Source organism: Eubalaena glacialis, chromosome 6 (assembly GCF_028564815.1).
Source record: "Eubalaena glacialis isolate mEubGla1 chromosome 6, mEubGla1.1.hap2.+ XY, whole genome shotgun sequence".
In the NCBI taxonomy this organism is placed as follows: Eukaryota; Metazoa; Chordata; class Mammalia; order Artiodactyla; family Balaenidae; genus Eubalaena; species Eubalaena glacialis.
The window spans coordinates 6,231,569-6,251,801 of NC_083721.1; the positions used below are offsets into that span (position 1 = coordinate 6,231,569).

A 20,233-nucleotide genomic window follows, 5' to 3' on the forward strand; every position below is an offset into this window, starting at 1 on the left:
AGTAAGTTCCATGTGTATGATAGGAGAGTAGCTGCCACTGTCTTTGCTTTACCAGCCAAGGGCTCTCCCCTCCCCACCCTCCTCTGCTTTACTTGGACTGAAGGTCTCAGGCCAGAGGTGTGAAGTGGTGCCAGGGTGCAGGTTGGGCTGTGGTGGAGGTGGCTCTTCAAAGGACCCTGGTGGTGAATCTGTGTAATAGGAGGGAAAATATTTACACATTTTTTTCCTTTTTATGTTATGAGAGAATGCAAATTTGTATACATGGATTATCTTATTCAGCAAGTCCCTAAATATCCCAATACCTTAATTTTTCCCCCCCATTTTGTTAATTGGCACTCATTCATGTGTGGTATAGCAGTAGTGAATTGTTGCTTTTCGAGCGGGTATTTAGGTATGTATGTGAGTTTGTTTTGGCAGTTAGTTGGGTGGATGAATCCTTCTTCCAACGCTGATTTAACTTGTCCTAAAGTTTAATTATTGGAAAGTTATAGGCTGAGACAACAAATAAGCATAGCTCTACACTATTGAGTTAATGAAACAACTCATTTAACTATAAATTGATAATACTAAACTACTATAATTTACAGTTAAAAAAAAAACAAGAATAAAACAGTTTAAAAGTTATCTATTTAAGGCAACATTCATGATGCACTTAGAGTATCCTTCCTGAAATTTGTGGCAGTTTGAAATAAGGTAGTTGCAGGTGCAGGCATTTACATATGCACCCTTGAGACTTTGCAGCATTACACATTTGCATTTCCACTTAGTCTCATCTAAGTGGAAAGCTTAAACTCCATAAAAGTATTGATTTTAGTTCATGAATTCCAAACTTCATTAATCTTTAATCATTTCCTTTGTAGGTTATTAATCAAAAGATTTTTGTTATATATTGAAAGAAAAGTTTGTGAAATTGTCATTCAAATGTAAGAAGTAAAGAAAGCCTTCATTTTGGATTGGTTTATGATCCTTCATTTGATCAGTTTGAGAACTAATTCTTAGAAGATCTTTCAAGATTTTTTTCTAGGCTAGTGGTATCTAAAATGAATTTTATTTTCTGAAAATATTAACATGTGCTTAACGAAAAATTTGTTTAAAAAATTTTTTTTTCAGAAGTTGATATAGCAGAAGCTCTTACATAGAAATGGTCATATATTTTTCCCTCCGTGTTTCCTAGATTGAAGGACAAGGACATGGAGCTGTATTTGACTGTAAGTTTTCACAGGATGGACAGCATTTTGCCTGTACAGATTCTCACGGTCACCTTCTGATATTTGGTTTTGGATGCAGCAAGCCATATGAAAAGGTCATTTCATATACTTTCTTATAGCATGTAAAATAGTTATAAAGGATGTTTTGAAAATAGGTTAGATGTATTGATTTGATTTTTTTGTCTTTTCAAATAAAGTTAACTGGTTAATAATTTATTTTCTTTAACATGTATAAACCTCAAAATATCAATTTGTAAACTTCCCTTTTCTAGATTCCCGATCAGATGTTCTTCCATACTGACTATCGGCCACTGATTAGGGATTCTAATAATTATGTCTTAGATGAGCAAACTCAGCAGGCTCCTCATCTTATGCCTCCACCATTCTTGGTAGATGTAGATGGAAATCCTCATCCAACTAAGTATCAGAGATTAGTACCAGGCCGAGAAAATTCTGCAGATGAACATTTGGTTCCACAGCTAGGTTATGTGGCAACAAGTAAGTTCTAAGTCGTTTTTTTTGTTTTGTTTAATTTTTAATTTGAAAAATGTAAGTAATAATACAAAGAACTCCTGTACTTTCAGATTCACCAGTCCTTAATATTTTGTTTTATTATTCTATCTCTAGATACATATTATTGTTTTGAACCATTTGACACTTAAGTTCTGGCCCTCATGTCCATTTACCCCTAAATACTTCAGTATGTATTTTCTAAGAACAAAGATATTTTCTTATGTAATCATAAACAGTTATCAAAATTAGGACATTTAACAATTATACTGTTATCAAATCTATAGTCTGTAATCAAATATTATTGTTCTAATAATGCCTGTTATAGCTTTTTTTCTCCCTTGATGTAGATTTTAATTTGGGACTGCACATTAAATTCAGTTGTCATTGATTAAGTTCAGGTTATGCATTTTGGAAAGAAGACAACATAAATGGTGTTGTAGCCTTCCTGGAGTATCACGTCAGGATGCTTATGATTGTGTTTTGTGCACTTATTGGTGACGCTGACTTTGAACACTTGGTATTCGCCAAGGTTTTCCACTATGAATTTTTTTTTCTCTTTGTAATTATTAAGTAGCTTGTGGTTTAAATAACCTGTTCTATTTCAAACTTTTAGGATCCATTGATAATTTTTGCCTAAATCAGTTGTTACTCTGAAGGTTGCAAAACGGTTTTCTAACTCTATTATCATTGCACCTGCATTTTGTCATTAGCTGGCCATCTACTACTCTCCCATTTATTTATTTATTTCGTTTATTAAGTTTTAGTATGGACTTCCGGGTTGTTATATAGTGGGTTACAATCCAGTACTATCATTGTTTAGTTGCTCATATTATCCTTGGATTTGGCTGGGAGAGCCCATTCAAGCTGAGTTTCGTGTATTTTCCCAAGTCCCCATCATTCCTTGAGCACTTCCTTACTTTCTGGCAAAAGATGTTCCAGTCCCATCTTGTACTTTGCCTGTCCTAGCCAAGTACAGAGTTTTTTGTTTTGTCTGTTTTTGTATTTGTTCATGGCAGTGTAGTGTTTTTCCTTAATATTATTAAATGAAGAAAAAAGATGCTTCTATTTAGTTTGGATGAGGATTAATTTACTGAAACTAAATCACCTTAAAGTTAAAGATTAATGTAAATCACTATATGTTTACTCTTTCAAATTTTTTTTATTAGTTCGATTGAAGTGTACTTTATATACAAAATTCACCACTTTTAAGTGTACAATTCAAATGAGTTGAGAAATGTTAAACAGTCGTGTAAACCACCACCACAATCAAGATACAGAACATTTCCAGTGCCCCCAAAAGTTCTCTTGGGCCTGTTTGGAATTAGTCCTCTCCCTTCTCCTGACCCCTTGTAATGACTGTTTTATTTTGTCACTTTGAGTTTTCCTTTTTAAGGAATTTTGTATGAATGAAATCATACAATATGTAGTCTTTTGTGTCTGGCTTCTTTAACTTAACATGGTGCTTTTGAGATTCATTCCTGTTGCAGGTATCAGTCGTTTTTTTCCTGTTTATTGATAGTGCACCATTGTACGGATATATCATCATTTATCTATTCACTAGTAGCTGAAAAACATTTGTCTTTTTTCCATTTTGTGGCTGTTTTAAGGAGTGCTGAAATATCCAACTATCCCGTGGATTTGTCTTATTTTTTCCTTCAGTTCTCTCAATTTTTGCTTTATGTATTTTAAAATTCTGTTATTCTGTACATACACGTTTCAGATTGTGCTCTTGGTGAATTAATTCTTTTTTTTTACAATTTTATTTATTTTTGGCTGCGTTGGGTCCTCATTGCTACGTGCGGGCTTCCTCTAGTTGTGGCGAGCGGGGGCTACTCTTCGTTGTGGTGCGCGGGCTTCTCATCGCGGTGGCTTCTCTTGTTGCGGAGCACGGGCTCAAGGTGCGCGGGCTTCAGTAGTTGTGGCACGTGGGCTTCAGTAGTTGTGGCTCCTGGGCTCTAGAGCACAGGCTCAGTAGTTGTGGCCCACGGGCTTAGCTGCTCTGCGGTATGTGGGATCTTCGTGGACCAGGGCTCGAACCCGTGTCCCCTGCATTGGCAGGCGGATTCCCAACCACTGTGCCCCCAGGGAAGCCCTGAATTAATTCTTTCATCATTATGAAATGTCCCTTTTTATCCTCAGGAGTATTTCTTGTTTTGAAGACCATTAACTTTGTTTCATATTAAAGTAAATAATCCAACTTTTTAAAATTAGTGTTATCATGGTGTATCTTTTCAATTCTTCTAACCAATATGTCTTTATATTAAAACAGATTTCTTGCAGGCAGCAATCCAATCTGACAACCTGTCTTTTAATTGGACTATGTAGACCATTTACATTTAATATAATTATTAGTATAGTCAGGCTTAAAGCTGTATATAATGCTACTTGTTTTGTCTTTATCCTTTCTGTTCTTTGTGCCTTTTTTTCCAAACTTTTTTGAAGTTGCTTATTTTTTAGTGTTTTATCATTATTGCCACTAATGTTTTATTAGCAATACCTGTTAGTCTTACTTATTTTTAATGGTTGTTCTAGGGCCTAAATTGTCAGTGTGTAGTTTGCAGACCCATGGTTTTATCCATGACCTTTTATGGGGTCTTCGAGGTTATGACTATCTTCATAATAATATGGAACTATTATTTACCTTTGACATTTGCACTGATGAAACAGAAGCAGTGGTGGGTGAAACATTTGGTACCTTAGCACAAATCAAGGCTGTGGCACCAAACTACTAGCGGTCATTGTATTCTCCACTGCTTTGAACACACATTTTTAAATATTCTGAGTGTTAAAATTGGAAATATGCTTAAAACAGTTCTTGTTTGTGTCTGAAGTCTCTATTCTGGCTAGTGGGAACATGTACTATTGCCAGCCCTGTGAGAGTTCTGGCAATTTTTTGGCATTAAAAAATGGCTTGGCTTTTTCATGTTTTATTCCCCAGCATGGTGGAGTTTTAACCAATGTGTGCACATATTATTTAGCCAAAGAATCGATTCCTCATTGTGTACCTCTGAGCTTTCTGTGCAATCCAGTCCTCTCTGATATTCAGCCCTGCATATTTTAGTCTTTCCCCTGCTCTCAAACTCTGACCTCTGTCCCTCAACTCATTGTGACCTCTGGGTGGTACTTGGGTTCCCTCTCCTTGTTCTGTAGTCTGGAAATTGCCTCCAGGCTGTTACCTGGAGCAATCAAAAGACTGGGCTCCATTGTCTTCTCTCAGGGATCACAGTCCTGTGCTGTTATCCAATATCTGAAAGCCCTTCTTTCATATATATTTTTTCCAGTGTTGTAGTAGTTTATAGTGGAAGGGCACTGTAGTACTTAAGCCTTTATGTGTAGAACCCTTCTTTGGTATTTGAATGGTGACTGCATTATGCCAAGTAGAAACAAGTATCATTCTTGATATTTCCCAAGTTACATTTAAATTCAGTGCTGTGAAAGAAAAGTTACATAGGGTTTTTTGGGGAGGGGAGAGGATTAGAAGTCTCCTTTTCTGCTGTTTTCCCTTTGGTTCCATGTTGTGATCTTAGGGATGTTATGTTATTCCTAGTTCTAATTAAAGTCTTTTTATCCTTTTATGGAATTTTTTTAAATATAAATTTATTTATTTTATTTATTTATGTTTGGCTGTGTTGGGTCTTCGCTGCTGCGTGCGGGCTTTCTCTAGTTGTGGCAAGCGGGGGCTACTCTTTGTTGTGGTGCGAGGGCTTCTCATTGCGATGGCTTCTCTTGTTGCAGAGCACGGGCTCTAGGTGCACGGGCTTCAGTAGTTGTGGCACGTGGGCTCAGGAGTTGTGGCTCGTGGGCTCTAGAGTGCAGGGTCAGTAGTTGTGGTGCACAGGCTTAGATGCTCCACGGCATGTGGGATCTTCCCGGACCAGGGCTCGAACCTGTGTCCCCTGCATTGGCAGGCGGATTCTAAACCACTGTGCCACCAGGGAAGTCCCTTGTTATCCTTTTAGATTAGGGCTCCTCTTCTTGCTGTCTTAGGTCATTTTTTGACAGTGATCAAAAAATTTCCGTGGTTTTTGTTTAGCTCTTCTAAGTTCTTCATTGATTTCCACAGTAAAATGGAGATGTTATCAATAAGATTTAAGGGATCTAAAAGTAGATTAGTAGAATAGAAGGATAGAAGTATTTTTCCCCCGAAATAGTATATGACATTTTTCAGTTTCTGACGTGTTACTATGGATGCAAGTATGCAAGTGTATCTTTGCATTCTTTTTGCCTAATACCCTATTAATTGCAATTTGTTAAGGTTCTGCTTATAAGCTGGTGGGGGGGTGGTCCATGTTATATATTATGTTCAAAGAAGATGCGTTTTATGGTGGGAGGATATGTAACGAGTTGTTTGCATGAAAATGTCAATGTTTAGGTAAATTTCAAGACCCCACAACCATCTAACACTTTTTATCCATTAACACTAACTGAACCTATTAAATATCTCTGAAAATGTATTATTTGAAAAATAAAGAAGCAAAGACATCTAAAAATATCTGATTTTGTACGTGAAGGATTATGGCTATGCTTAAAGCCTATTTGAAAGAGTGACTTAAGCTTGGTGGGAGAGGCATGTGGAAGCTGCCTCCCTCAACTGTACGTACTTGGGGTGGGAGAGAGCTGGAGTTGGGAGTGGTCATTTGTTGAAGGCCTAAAAGGTGTTACTTACTCTTTTTTATTTCTTAAGACAAAGAAATGCCACTGCTTTTCTCTACATCAGAAATCACACATTGTTGGTTGTTATAGTCAGAGAGACCTTGGGAAATAAGATTTTAATGAAATACTTGTATATATGAGGGGCGTTAATGTGAAACAGAAAAACAAGACTTTCACTTTCACTCAAGTGTGTTTCCAGGTGCTCACTTCTAGGGTTTCAGAACCTCTGGTGAGGTTTTTGTGGTATTAGTACCCTAAAGTTTGTTTTGAATTTTTTCTATGACTTAATTAGTTATGAATATAAAAGATATCTTTAATTAATTATTTTTGAAAAACAAGAATTCTGACAATTGCTAATGTAATTTTAATTGTAGCCTATTGAAAGTTTTTTCCTATTCATATGTATTATGATTTCATATTCATTCATTGAATTTGCAGGTGATGGAGAGGTAATTGAACAAATTATAAGCCTACAAACCAATGACAATGGTGAACAAAGCCCAGAGTCCAGTGTTCTTGATGGAATGATAAGACAATTGCAGCAGCAGCAAGATCAGAGACTGGGAGCAGGTCAGGATGCTGTTCCAAGTGGACTTTCAAATGGGGAAGAAACACCCCGAAGAGGTAATAAATATATGACAGATATTTTACCTTAATATGGCTGGATTGAAATTGAAGAATAAATGAAGTCATTGTCCCCTACATGCAGTGTAAAAAACCTTAAGCAATGTACGCTTACAACTTGAGTAGTAGTCTGGAGGTAGCTTTATTACGTGTAAGGTTGATGGACTAACAAATGGACATTTGAATTTCAAGTACTATGAAAGGCTATTGAAATCTTTTTGCTCTAAAATAAGGGTATTTACAAAATTACATTAAATAAGTAAGAATAAAGAACAAAGTGTTTTCTAAAGGAAACACTAGGTTTCCTTTCCTTTATAATCCTTAAAAAACTGAATTGAGTAGAGCCCTGTTTCTTACTGAATCAGGAAGCTTGAAGTGAGTTTTCAGGGCAAAGTACTTGATATTGGAATGTAGTAATAATTATATTAGTGGAAATAATCTAGAAGAGATGGGTGATTGTTATGCAACTGAAAACTCACTCTGGAAAAGCTAAAACCTTGTGGAAGATAAGAGAAGATTTGAGAGGCTGTAAAATGCTATAAAATTTCCTGTCTCTTTATCGCTCAGTGCTGTGTTCTGAACAGTTTCTTCAGCTCTTTCTGCCCTTTCACTCTTGATCTTCCTTTCATCTAATCTGCCTCGTAACTGGGCTTTAGATTTTTTTTATTATTATTTGTTTTTTATTTTGGCTGCATGGCTTGTGGGATCTTTTTTGTTTGTTTTTAATTTCTTTTTGGCTGCGTTGGGTCTTCATTGCTATGCGCAGGCTTTCTCTAGTTGCGGTGAGTGGGGGCTACTCTTCGTTGTGGTGCGCGGGCTTCTCATTGTGGTGACTTCTCTTGTGGAGCACGGGCTCTAGGCGCGTGGGCTTCAATAGTTGTGGCACATGGGCTCAGTAGTTGTGGCTCACAGGCTTGAGAGCGCAGGCTCAGTAGTTGTGGCGCACGGGCTTAGTTGCTCCGCGGCATGTGGGATCTTCCCGGACCAGGGATCGAACCCATGTCCCCTGCATTAGCAGGTGGATTCTTAACCACTGTGCCACCAGGAAATCCCGGCTTGTGTAGTTCCCCAACCGGGGATCGAATCCAGGCCCTCGGCAATGAAAGTAGGGAGTCGTAATCACTGGACCGCCAGGGAACTCGCAGTGCTTTAGATTTTTATTTGCAGCGACTGTTAGGTCTACAAGTTTTATTTTTTTCTCTTTAAAATTAGTGCCTTATACTTTAAGTTTTACTTCTTTTATATATTTAACTGTTTTGGATTCTAGCAGCACAGAATTGGGTCTATCAAAACTTTGTTCTTGACATACTCTTATTGTTTGTTTACACATGCTCCTCTTTGGTTTGTTTTAAATCATGGTAATAATCTACATCTTTTTATGTGGTCCTATCCTGTTTCCCTATCCCAAGATAACAACTATTCTGAATCTCATGTTGATTCTTCGCCTTTTAAAAAATAGACTTGACACTCTTAAATGTATGAATAAAAAGCATTTGTTTTTAAACTTTATCCAAAGGTTTATAAAGGTTAACTTTATCAAAAGGTTTATAAAAGGTTTATAAAGGGACTTAATTTTTTTCACATAGTGCTGTATATTTAAGATTGCTCAGTTGTCGCATTGGATTAATTTTGACTATTGTGTACTCTGTTGTATATCTGATTTTATTAATTCATTCTCTTGATGGGCTTTTGGGTAGTTTTGAGATTTTGCTAATCTCAAACAGAAATGCTGTTAACAGTCTTGTATGGGTCTCCTATACACTTGAAAGAATTTCTTTCTCTCTGGTATGTTTTTTTTTCTAAATTTTAGAGTAAGATGTGAACTTTATCCCTTAGGCTTCTTTCTGTATCTTCCAAGAACAGGAACATTCTTTTATATGATCATAATACAATGATCACAGTCAACAGACTTTACAGTACTACACAATGTACAGACTCTACAGTACTGCTCTCTGATGTACAATCTTCACATTTCCCCACTTGTCCCAAAATTGTCCTTCATGGCTTTTTAAAATTTTAGGGTTTAATCAAGCCTTGGTCCATGTGCTTAATTATTGCATCTCTTTTAATTTAGAACAGTTCCCTCATGGCACTGGTACTTTTGAAGAGTTCAGGCCTGTTGTTTCACAGAATTTCCCTCAATTTGAATTTGTCTGATTATCTCATAATTGGATTCAGGTTAAACATTTTAGGTAAGAATACTGCATAGTTGCTGTGTTCTTCTCAGTGCATCAGAGCAAGAGGCACAAGATATGTATGCATTTTTCTGCACCTTGCTTTTTTCCCTTAACAGCATATTCTAGAAATCACTCTCCTTCCATTCACAGAGCTCGTCTTCATTCCTTTTTATAGCTTCATAGTACTCCACTGTGTGGAATAACCAGTCTTTGTAATTAATCTGTTTATGGCCACTTAAGTTATTTTTCATGCTTGCTATTACAAGTAATGTTGTGATACATAACATATATTTTCTTCAAATTGTTGGAGAATAATACTATGACTTGGGCAGTCAAATTTAGAATTTAGGGCTTCCCTGGTGGCGCAGTGGTTAAGAATCTGCCTGCCAACGTAGGGGACATGGGTTCGAGCCCTGGTCCGGGAAGATCCCACATGCCACGGAGCAACTAAGCCTGTGCGCCACAACTACTGAGCCTGTGCTCTATAGCCCACCAGCCACAACTACGGAGCCCACGTGCCACAACTACTGAAGCCCATGTGCCTAGAGCCCGAGCTCCGCAACAAGAGAAGCCACCGCAATGAGAAGTCTGCCCACCGCAATGAAGAGTAGCCCCCACTTGCTGCAACTAGAGAAAGCCCGCGCACAGCAGAAGACCCAGTGCAGCCAAAAAAAAAAAAAAATTTAGAATTTATTTTTGGTTCTCAATTCAAAAAGTGTTTCTTAAACATCAATATATTTTAATATAAAATTTGGATTAATAGGGGCATTTAATGTCATTTTTAATAGATGGAGTATAATATGTTGTGTAGGGCAAATTGGTTCACATTTGATTGGTGAACAGAATGTTGTACATAGAAGAATGCAGAGGTTTGTTCACTCATATTTGAGTTTTACCCTAAGCAAGGAGAGCTGGCATATTTGGAGTAAAATTTAATAGCCTCCCATAGGAAAGGATATAGCCCCCAGTTTTTTTTTGTTGCATTAGTAGCAGGATCCCCTTCACCCTGTGGTTCAAGAAAACAAGTACTTTGCCTGGGATTCCCTCCACATCCACCCAGGGTGGTCTCCATCCTTTGTGACTTCCAGCTCTTGGGAGGTTGCCCTGCCTCCTGTGTCTACCTGATCAGCTCTGCATAGGCTCAGGGCTTGATGTGGTCTGCATTGCCCTGTTACCCACTCTCCTAGCTCCAGTTCAGGTGCTGCCAGCATTTCCCCACTTTACATTTTTGTGAATTTTTAATAATGGGCTCTGGCAGCTTGCCTGCTTGAGTGGCTTAGATTATCTCTTTAGGTCCCAAATAATGTTTGTTGTTAGAGCTCTTATTATAAAGCCACCACAGTTTGAAGCATCTATTTGCAGTGCTAATTTTTCCAGAAGGATGTGTTTTTAGTTTGCAGTTTTGAGGAAGGCAAGGTTTTTAGGACTGCAAATATAACATTATTATAGAAAATGCTTGTACGTTAAATTTCAGAAAGTCTAATAAAAATAGAAATTGAGGTTAATAGTTATGTTAACGTTTGTTCTGTAGTCTACATTTTTTAAAGAGATCTTTATTTATTTATTTATTTAGGCTGTGTTGGGTCTTCGTTGCTGTGTGCGGGCTTTCTCTAGTTGTGGCGAGCGGGAGCTAGTCTTCATTGCGGTGCACGGGCCTCTCATTGTGATGGCTTCTCTTGTTGCAGAGCACGGGCTCTAGGTGCGCGGGCTTCAGTAGTTGTGGCGCGCGGGCTCAGTAGTTGTGGCTCGCGGGCTTAGTTGCTCCGCAGCATGTGGGATCTTCCCGGACCAGGGCTTGAACCCGTGTCCCCTGCACTGGCAGGCGGATTCTTAACCACTGCGCCACCAGGGAAGCCCCCATGTAGCCTACATTTTGATCTCAGTCACATTAAGATTCTTTTTTCCAAAGTTTTTTCAGTAGATCTTGTTTTTTTGGTTTGTATCTTAGTAGGAGGAATGTATATGCATATTAGATTGAAGTTTGTTTTGTAATCATTCTTGACAATTTTTCCCTAGGTTTTAGAAGACTAAGCTTAGACATCCAGTCCCCTCCAAATATTGGTCTGCGTCGTAGTGGACAAGTGGAAGGTGTTCGTCAAATGCACCAGAATGCTCCACGTAGTCAGATGGCTACAGAGCGTGACCTGCAGGCTTGGAGACGAAGAGTGGTTGTGCCAGAGGTACCACTAGGCATATTTAGGTTTGTTTTAGGATATCTATTAATACTGTTCATATCTGTGAAAATATATCTATATGGTTATTTACACATATTTTAATCATTAGTGGTATAAATAATCATATACATATATTTTAGTAATGGGTTGGGATGTATTTTAATTGTGGTAGGAAAATGTCAAAATTGTTCTCTAACTCCATAACCAATCTTGTTTCATCTATACAAACACCCCCCTGTTCTCCCTTCAGTATTATTTTGAAAGATATTCCAGACATAATATCATTTTGTCTACAAGTATGTCAGTATGTAATTTCTAAGGATAAGGAATTGTCTTAAAATATAACTATAATGCCATTGTCATATCTTAAAAAACAAACAATTCCTCAGTAGAACCAAATAGCCAGTGTTTAAATTTCCAGTTGTTCCAAATGTCATATTTTTAGTTTTTTGCACGACTATTTGATAAGTGGTAAAATTCCATCAGAAGGCACATAATATCTTTTTCTTTATTTCTTTTCTTTTTTTTTTTTTTTTTTTTTGTGATGCTAGCAGGAACTGATACTCACTGCCCAGGTTCATTAATTCATTAGGGATTATAAAATAGTGATATTTCAGCTCTGAAGTCTTTATTATCTTAGATACTTCCAAATAAAAATTTACCCACATCTACTATTTGATTATCCAGTAGTAAAGTTTGTATATAAAAAACAAGTTTGTATATAAAAAACAGGATAGCTGCCTGCTCATTTTGCTTTATTTACCTTCAAAATAAAGATTTATTTCTTTATATTCTCCCACAGTGGCCAATTTGTGTGTTTGTGTTTTTCACTGTATTAATTACACTGCTGTGATTTAGCTTATTTCTAATGTCCTTATTAATGTTTAAATTTTTTTATCTCTGGCCAGGAGGAGCTTCTTCAAGTTGACTCCTGAGTCCTTTTGAAATGATGTAGTTGCCTTGCGTAGCATCTTTGCTGTCAGGCATGGCAGGGTGTTACAGGTTCTTCTTGTAAATTTCTTGACCTAGACTTAGGATTAGTCTTTTCTCTTAAGCGGCCCTATTTTCTTTTAGTGAGAAATGATATTTCGTAAGTATAGTGTGGATCGTAGGGTTTTCCTTGTACTGAATTGTAATGTACTGATTTTCAAGTTATCAAAATGGAGGCAGCAAATACTGTTTTTCATTGATATCTAAAATGTTTTAGTATTCTGTCATGTTTGTGTCTCATAATAACTAATACCTTGAAGATAATTTTGTAAAAGTTTTCATGTGTTTAGCTAGAAGAGTCAGTTGATTGGTGGAGTAATATTGGATAATACTTATATCTCATACAGTGAATTTAAGGATGTTTATAAGTATACGATAAACTAGTAAAAAGCAAAATCTGGAATTGGGATGAGAAATACAGAAAATCACCGTCGTGTATGCAGCATGCTATAATTAAGTCTTAAAATTATGTCTGAGTTGCATGGTCATCAGAACTGAAAGTGTCATTTTTAGGATACTTTTTGTTGTCAAAATCAAGGGAAGCAAATAGGTATCAGGAGTGAAAGTCCTGAAGAATAGTTCCTTAAACGATCATTTATTTTCTTAACATAAAGAAAGACTGGAAGTAGTTTAAGGCTAGAATCATGGTTCCCCAGTTAATCAGGGACTCAGGCTCCTCTATTTCTGATATCCATCTTAAGAGTGTGGCTTCCAGTCTTAAGGTCACCTCAAGGTCCAAGATAGCTGGACTTTATAATAGCTATCACATATTGCATCTGTGATAGAGGTTGAGATTTAGGCCAGAAGAAGGAAGAGAAGGCAGAAGGCGGCAAAAAGGACATTTCTAGTTGAAGGAGTTTCATTTAAGCAGACTTAATGGTCCCACATGACATGTCTCCTCATAACTCATTGACCAGAATGTCCTCATATGGCCATACTTCGCTACAGAGGAGGCAAGGTAATACAGTCTCTATTTAGAGCAGCGAAGAGCCTAGATGAAAATTGGGATTTTGCTTCTAAGGAAGAAAGAAGAATGGATTTTGTGAGTCAGCTAGCTGCTGCAGTATAATTTTCCCAAAGAAGAGCATAGCTCTTTCTAGAACTCTATTCTAAAATACACTTGAGTTTTTATGAAGGAGATACTGAGTGATACAGTAGAATCCTTTAGAGAATGGATTTGCAATCTTGGAAAATCATGGGTACATTTTGAGTAGCTAACACGAGAGATTCTGTTTGAGTTGGTCATCATAGGGCCAATCAAAATATAAATGAATGAATATTTCTGTGTTAAATATGAAAAATAGGACCTCCTAGCTGCCTCTGAGATTTTGGTTATATTAAATTTCTAGAAAAGTGTAGTTTGCCTTAAGTTTTGTTATAACTTTAGGAATTTTCTGTATTAATTAAAAAAATACTTAAGTTATGATTCCCAGAATCGTAATGATTAGTTTTTTTCTCCTTATATCCTTTATTTATCAGCAACTAATATAACTGGGTACTTAAATTTGTAGGAAGTTGGAAGACTTCAGAATAGAGAAAGGTGAAGAAGAAAGAAATCTTTATGTAATTGGAAGAAAGAGGAAGACTCTGCATCTTTCACAAAAGGTAACCTAAATTCCATTTCCTTAGGAATAAACAAGTTAGAAATTAAACTGAAATTTATAGTTTTCTTTTTGATCAATGAGAATATTAGTAATATTAGTCTTCTGTTTGGGATTTAAAATAGTAGACATAAAGTTGTACAGGTGTTAGGAAAAGTGGCTTGAAACTTGCTGGAAGTAGCCTAATGCCTAACAGTGATGAAGGATTCTAGAAAATTATTGTTGGGATTTCCCTGGCGGTCCAGTGGTTAAGACCCTGAGCTCCCAATGCAGGGGGCACGGGTTTGATCCCTGGTCGGGGAACTAAGATCCCACATGCCTCATGGCACGGCCTAAAAAAAAAATGTTATTGTCTAATAACCACTAGAACATTGCCAGCCCATCAAAAACATTGTGTATCCATTCCCAATCACTACTCTCTCCTTTCTCCTGCAGGTAACCAACTGTTTGACTTGTAAAGATGCTGGTTAGCTTTGTCTGTTTCTGATGTTTTCCAAATCATGCATTTATAAAAAATCTTAGGTGTCACAATGGTTTGCGACAAAGCCCAACCCTACCTGAGAAAATCTTATTCCTTAGTGTTTAATTTCTTGACCATCATATGTGAAGCATTAACAAGTTAATGGAATTTACACAAAATGTATGCACGATCAGTGCTACAAAACTATGGTGAAAATGGTTGTGTTTGCAAGATATTCTCTCAGTTGATCTTTCAGTTTTGTAGCCATATTGTGAGAAATGGCCTGTGCATGCCTGTCTGCCACATTAACTGCCTTGATGCATGGTGTTTTTGTTTATGACTTGGGCTTTGAGAATTAAATAAAAATAGTTTCTATCTTATTATTTAATTTAAAAATAATTCAAATCTATTACGATAAGTACTGAAAAGAAAAAAATGTTGACTATCTTCAGCTATAGTTAGGATATTTTCTCATGATAAAAAACCTTCAAAGTTAAATTTACTAAAATTTTTAAGAAATTAATTTTTTCATTTGTTTTATTTTTGCTGGAAAAGTTTTGGAAGATTTTTAAAAATTTGATTACTGTGCTGTTATGTATTCAGAAATTTCTAATTTGGATATGTAGTTTGATAAATTACAATCTGTGTAATTAAATTACATCAAAAGTTATTCAAGAAAGTTATAAAGTTAAATGCAGAGAGCTTTAAAAATTTCAATTTAGCTTTTATCTTAAAAATATTATCTATTTTAAACCCTGTATTGGATAAGAAGGCTAAGCCTTATACTTAATCTGTTTATGTACAAAGTACAGATATACTACATAAGTGTTTATGTACTGTATGTATGTCTGTGGTATTACAATTCGAGGGAGTAAATTAGGAGAAAGTCAAGTTTCCTGTAAGGTAGTGGTAATGTAAAAAAAAGGATAAGAAACACTGATCTAAATGGAATCATACAGTATGTATATGTAATCTTTTGTATCTGGCTTGCATTTGCCCTTGTGAGATTTATCTTTGTTGTGAGTAGTTGAAGTTCATTTGTTTTCACTGTTGGATAGTATTCCCTTAATGAGAATGTTGCTGTTTAATCTATTCTTAAAGGACGTTTGGGTTGTTTTCATATTAGGAATATGAATTAGGAATAGTATGTTAGGAACAATATTGCTTTCAACATTTTGTACATATTTCTTGGTATCCGTCTGTGTATTTCTTTTGAGTATATGCACTGGAGTGAAATTATTGGAGCATAGGATATGTGTATATTCAACTTTAGTAGTTAATGCCACATGTGGTTTCAAAACGATTGCACTCTTGCTTATAGTGAGATAAGTATTAAAGTCTCACTGTTTGTAGATTTCTTTGTTTCTACTTACTTTGCTTTGTGTGGTTTGAAGCTATGTTATTTGGTATGTACAAATTTAGAATTTCCCTTTTTCCTACTGAATTGAACCTTTTACCATTATGAACTTATCTCTAGTAATGCTTTATTCTTCAAATTCTTGTATATGAATGTAGCTGTGCTAGCTTTCTTTTGGCTAGTGTTTGCATAGTACATGTTTTTATCTTTTACTTCCTGTCTTTCCCTTTTATTTTGTCTTTTTTTTTAAAATAAATTTATTTTATTTATTTTTGGCTGCTTTGGTTCTTCGTTGCTGTGCGCTGCTTTCTCTAGTTGCGGCGAGCGGGGGCTACTCTTCGTTGCGGTGCGCGGGCTTCTCATTGCGGTGGCTTCTCTTGTTGCGGAGCACAGGCTCTAGGTGCGCGGGCTTCAGTAGTTGTGGCACACGGGCTCAGTAGTTGTGGCTCGCGGGTTCTAGAGCACAGGCTCAGTAGTTGTGGCGCACGGGCTTAGTTGCTCCGTGGCATGTGGGATCTTCCCGGACCAGGGCTCGAAGCCGTGTCCCCTGCATTGGCAGGTGGATTCTTAACCACGGCGCCACCGGGGAAGCCCTATTTTCTGTCTTTTTTGTTTTTAGGCTGTTCCTTGCTGTTCTGAATTTTTTTCTGACCGAATATATTCCATTTAGTTAGTTCTCTTCAGCTGTGTGTATCCTGCTGATAACCTTGTATTCTTAGTTTTAGTTATTGTATTTTTCTGTTCAGAATTTTCCAGAGTTTTCAGTTTTCTGCTGAAGTTCTCATTATTTTAATTCCTTGAAAATCAGCCCTGGTTATTTAAAAAACCCATTTCTGGTAATTTCATTATTTCAGTATCTTGTTCCCCCGTTAATCTGTTTGCGTTCTGTGTTGATTTTTTTCTCATTTTTTTACAATCACATTTTCTTTGTTGCCTGTGTTTTTGATTGAATGTTAGATGTTAGAGATGGTTTGAAGCCTAGGATGGCATTTCTTCTCCAGAGAAGGTTTTAATTTGCTTCTGGTAGGCTGCTAGGGCCACTCTCAAGCCTGTATCACCTTAACCCAGACAAGGATGGGCTTTTAGTTCCTTGGGATTACTGTTTATCTGTAGTTTACCTGTAGGTCTAGATTATAGCCCTATGGGCTAACAGCTGAAGCTTGAGGTGTTTGCCTGTACATAGGAGACTCCGAGTTGTAATTTTTGTTAGCATGACTCAAGAGTTTAGTCTGTCAGTTTTTTGCTTACCTGCTAAACCTTTCAGCTTCCTCTTCCAGAGTGAAATTCTAGGGTTGTTTTTTATTGCTTGTATCCTTTTTTGTGTATTGGTCCTGTAAATCTTCATAGCCTTGTTAGGTATATAGGGCCCTCAAACCGTTTTTTTAAAAAAATATATTTTGACAGATTTTCTTGTTCTTCTCAGTGGTAGTTTTGGTCCATCTGAATATACATATTATTAGTCATGAAATTCATTAATAGGAGTTTTTGCTTTAACAAAAAAAGTACTGACAAATTAAGGAAAGATGAGTTGTATTAAAATCAGCAAGGATATATTGTTCAGGATATGTTGAAATGATAAAACATCCCAATGATTATCAAACAGATGGCACTAACGTGAAAATTGATTTGTATATCAGTTCTGGGAATATGTACTTTCACTGAGTGATCTCGCATACGTGACTTTGGTGTTTGAGGAATAGCATGTGCCCCCCCTGCCCCCCCCGCCCTCCACCCCCCACCGCCGTTTCAATCTAGCTATTTTATTTGGCTGATTTTAAAAGATTATTTAATTATTTTGTTTTAATTTTAAAAAAAGATACTTAAAAAATTCAAGCACAACTGAAAAGTACTGACAACAAATCATCCAAAAAGTTAAAACCTGGAAATAACTAGGATTGATATTTGAGGATCATTTCAGATATTTCTCTATACCTGTGTATTCACACAGTGATATATTCCTTAAGGTTGGTTACTGCATCATAATATATGAATATATATTTTCACTTCTAAGATATATATTTTAAAGTGATTTCTTTTTTGGATTATAGTTATTATTATCTAATTTAGGGTAAGCCAATTAACTTATGGTTTAGTTTGGAAAATGATGATCTAATGTGCCTAAGTTTAGCCATGTCTTCTAAATATCTTAAAAGTAACAAAAACCAATCTTGGTTAACAGTATGTGGCAAAAATACCCATTCAAGAATATTTTATTTTTTGAACTATTATTATTATTATTTTTGCCTTAAATCCTTTTGGGATTGGATAGAATGCGAAATACTTTATTGAAGATTGTACTTATTTAAGTGTTGATTTTCATCTCCATGTTTGTGTTTCAGTCTGATTCCGTGGCTTTGATGTCACAGTCTAGGCAGAGGACATGTAGGCGTAAATATCCAAATTATGGTAGAAGAAATCTTGGACGGCTTGAGTTGTCTTCTGGAAATGAATCTTCAAGCTCCGTAAGACATGTGAGTTTCATAACTTTAAAATATATAAAATAATCTTGAATAATTTGTCTTAATTCTTTACTTGGACTCTACCTTGAAATTTTGTGACAGTATAGTATTCTCTAGAGATTAAGATGAAATTTCACATTTTGAATTTCTCTAACAATTTTGAACAGCTTTGTTGTACCATATAAGTGTACAATCCAGTGGTTTTAGTATATTAACAAAATTGTACCATCACCACCACTATTTAATTTCAAAATATTTTAATCACCTAAAAAGAAACCCTGTACCCATTTGCAATGCAAGTACTTCCCATTCCCACTCCACCCAAGCCACTGGCAACCACTAATCTTTCTATCCCCGTGGATTTTTGTATTCTGGACATTTCATTTAATGGAAGCATACAGTATGATCTTGTGACTGGCTTTTTTCACTTACTATGTAATGTTCAAGGCTGATTCCATGTGTAGCATGGATGAATACTTCATTCTTTTTCATTGCCCAATATTCCATTATATGAATAGACCACAATTTGTTTACCCACTCATCGGCTGGTGGACATTTGTATTATTTCTACTTTTTGACTGTTATGGATGTTGCTCCTTATCAGCATTAATGTACAGGGTTTTGTTTGGCCATAAGTTTTCAATTCATTTGGGTTTATATCTATGAGTCAATTTGGTGGGTCATATGGTAACTCTGTATTTTTACCTTTTGAGGAATTGCCAGACTGTTTTCCAAAGTGGCTGTATTATTTTATATTCCCAGTCAGTAATGTATGAAGTTTCCAGTTTCTCCACAACCTTGTCCACACTTGTTATGTTCTGTCCTTTTGATTTCAGTTGTCCTGGTGGATGTGAAATGGTATCTCACTGTGGTTTTGATTACATTCTCCTAATGACTGATGATGTTGAACATGTTTTCGTGTGCTGTTTTCCACTTGTATGTCTTTGGAGAAATATCTATGCAAATCTCTGGCCCATTTTTCAATTTGGTTGTCTTTTTTATTGCTATAAGGGTTCTTTATACATTCTGGATACAAATCGTTTATATCAGATGTATGACTTTGAAATATATTCTCCCATTATGGGATTGTCTTTTCACTTCTTTGCTTGTTTCCTCTGAAGCACAAAAGTTTTACATTTTGATGAAGTCTAGTTTGTTTTTTCCTTAGTTGCTTGTGCTTTTGCCGTCATATCTAAGAAGTCTTTGTCTTAACCCTTTTCTTGACTTACAATAATCATATGTAAGTTACTGTTCTTCTTTTTGATTTTTTGGGGGGAAACCAGTATTTCTGTAAAGAGTTTTTAAAGGTTAATATTAGAATGTTAGTATTTTCTAATCAGTAATGTTTTGAGGATTGAAATGTTACATAAGGATGAACAATTTATTTGAATTCCTCTATAAAGCATTAGGGTAGTAGTCAAACATAGGGTTTGAATTTAAAAACAAATTCTTCTACTTTGACAAGTTGGTTAAACTTTTGTGCCTCTGCCTATATCTGTTAAAGTAATTAATAGTATGTCCCTCAGAGGTGTTGTGAGAATTCATTTAGTTAACCATGTAAAGTGTTTAAAACACTGCCTAATATCCAATAATGTTAGCTGCTAACCGTTCACTTAAATGATTTTGTGTAAGACCTTTCTTATTTATTTTCTTTTTCTTTGTATGTATTGAGCATGTTTTATTAACCTTTAATGATTTGGGGTAATTATGATAAATGTTCCCATCCATCCTCACTAGTTTCTGGCATATCTTTCCTGTGTTTTTCTTTTTCTTTCCCTATATACTCAGTTAGATACATGTATATTTTATTATTTCTCCTTTTGTACACAAAATATTGCATACCACAGATACTCTTTTGCACTTGGGTTTTTTCACTTAAAATATTCTTAAAATCACTTCGTATCAGTTCATAAATGCCTTCCTTATTTATTTATTTATTTTTAAAGAGTTGCATCATATTTAAGTTATCTGATTGTAACAGAGTTTATTTAACCACTCTCCTGGTTATGGGCATTTA

General features: G+C 36.0%; 1 protein-coding gene across 3 annotated transcripts in view; it reads left to right on the forward strand.

Annotated features, from left to right (window-relative positions):
* The window catches only part of BRWD1 (bromodomain and WD repeat domain containing 1), a 123,223-nt gene that overhangs the window by 50,291 nt on the left and 52,699 nt on the right, over positions 1-20,233 (forward strand). For all 3 annotated transcript variants that reach the window (XM_061193903.1, XM_061193904.1, XM_061193902.1), the window contains exons 16-21: positions 1,175-1,303; positions 1,481-1,706; positions 6,813-6,998; positions 11,192-11,375; positions 13,851-13,944; positions 18,097-18,228. In XM_061193903.1, coding sequence (XP_061049886.1) covers positions 1,175-1,303; positions 1,481-1,706; positions 6,813-6,998; positions 11,192-11,375; positions 13,851-13,944; positions 18,097-18,228 — 951 coding nt within the window. The remainder of the gene's footprint in view (positions 1-1,174; positions 1,304-1,480; positions 1,707-6,812; positions 6,999-11,191; positions 11,376-13,850; positions 13,945-18,096; positions 18,229-20,233) is intronic.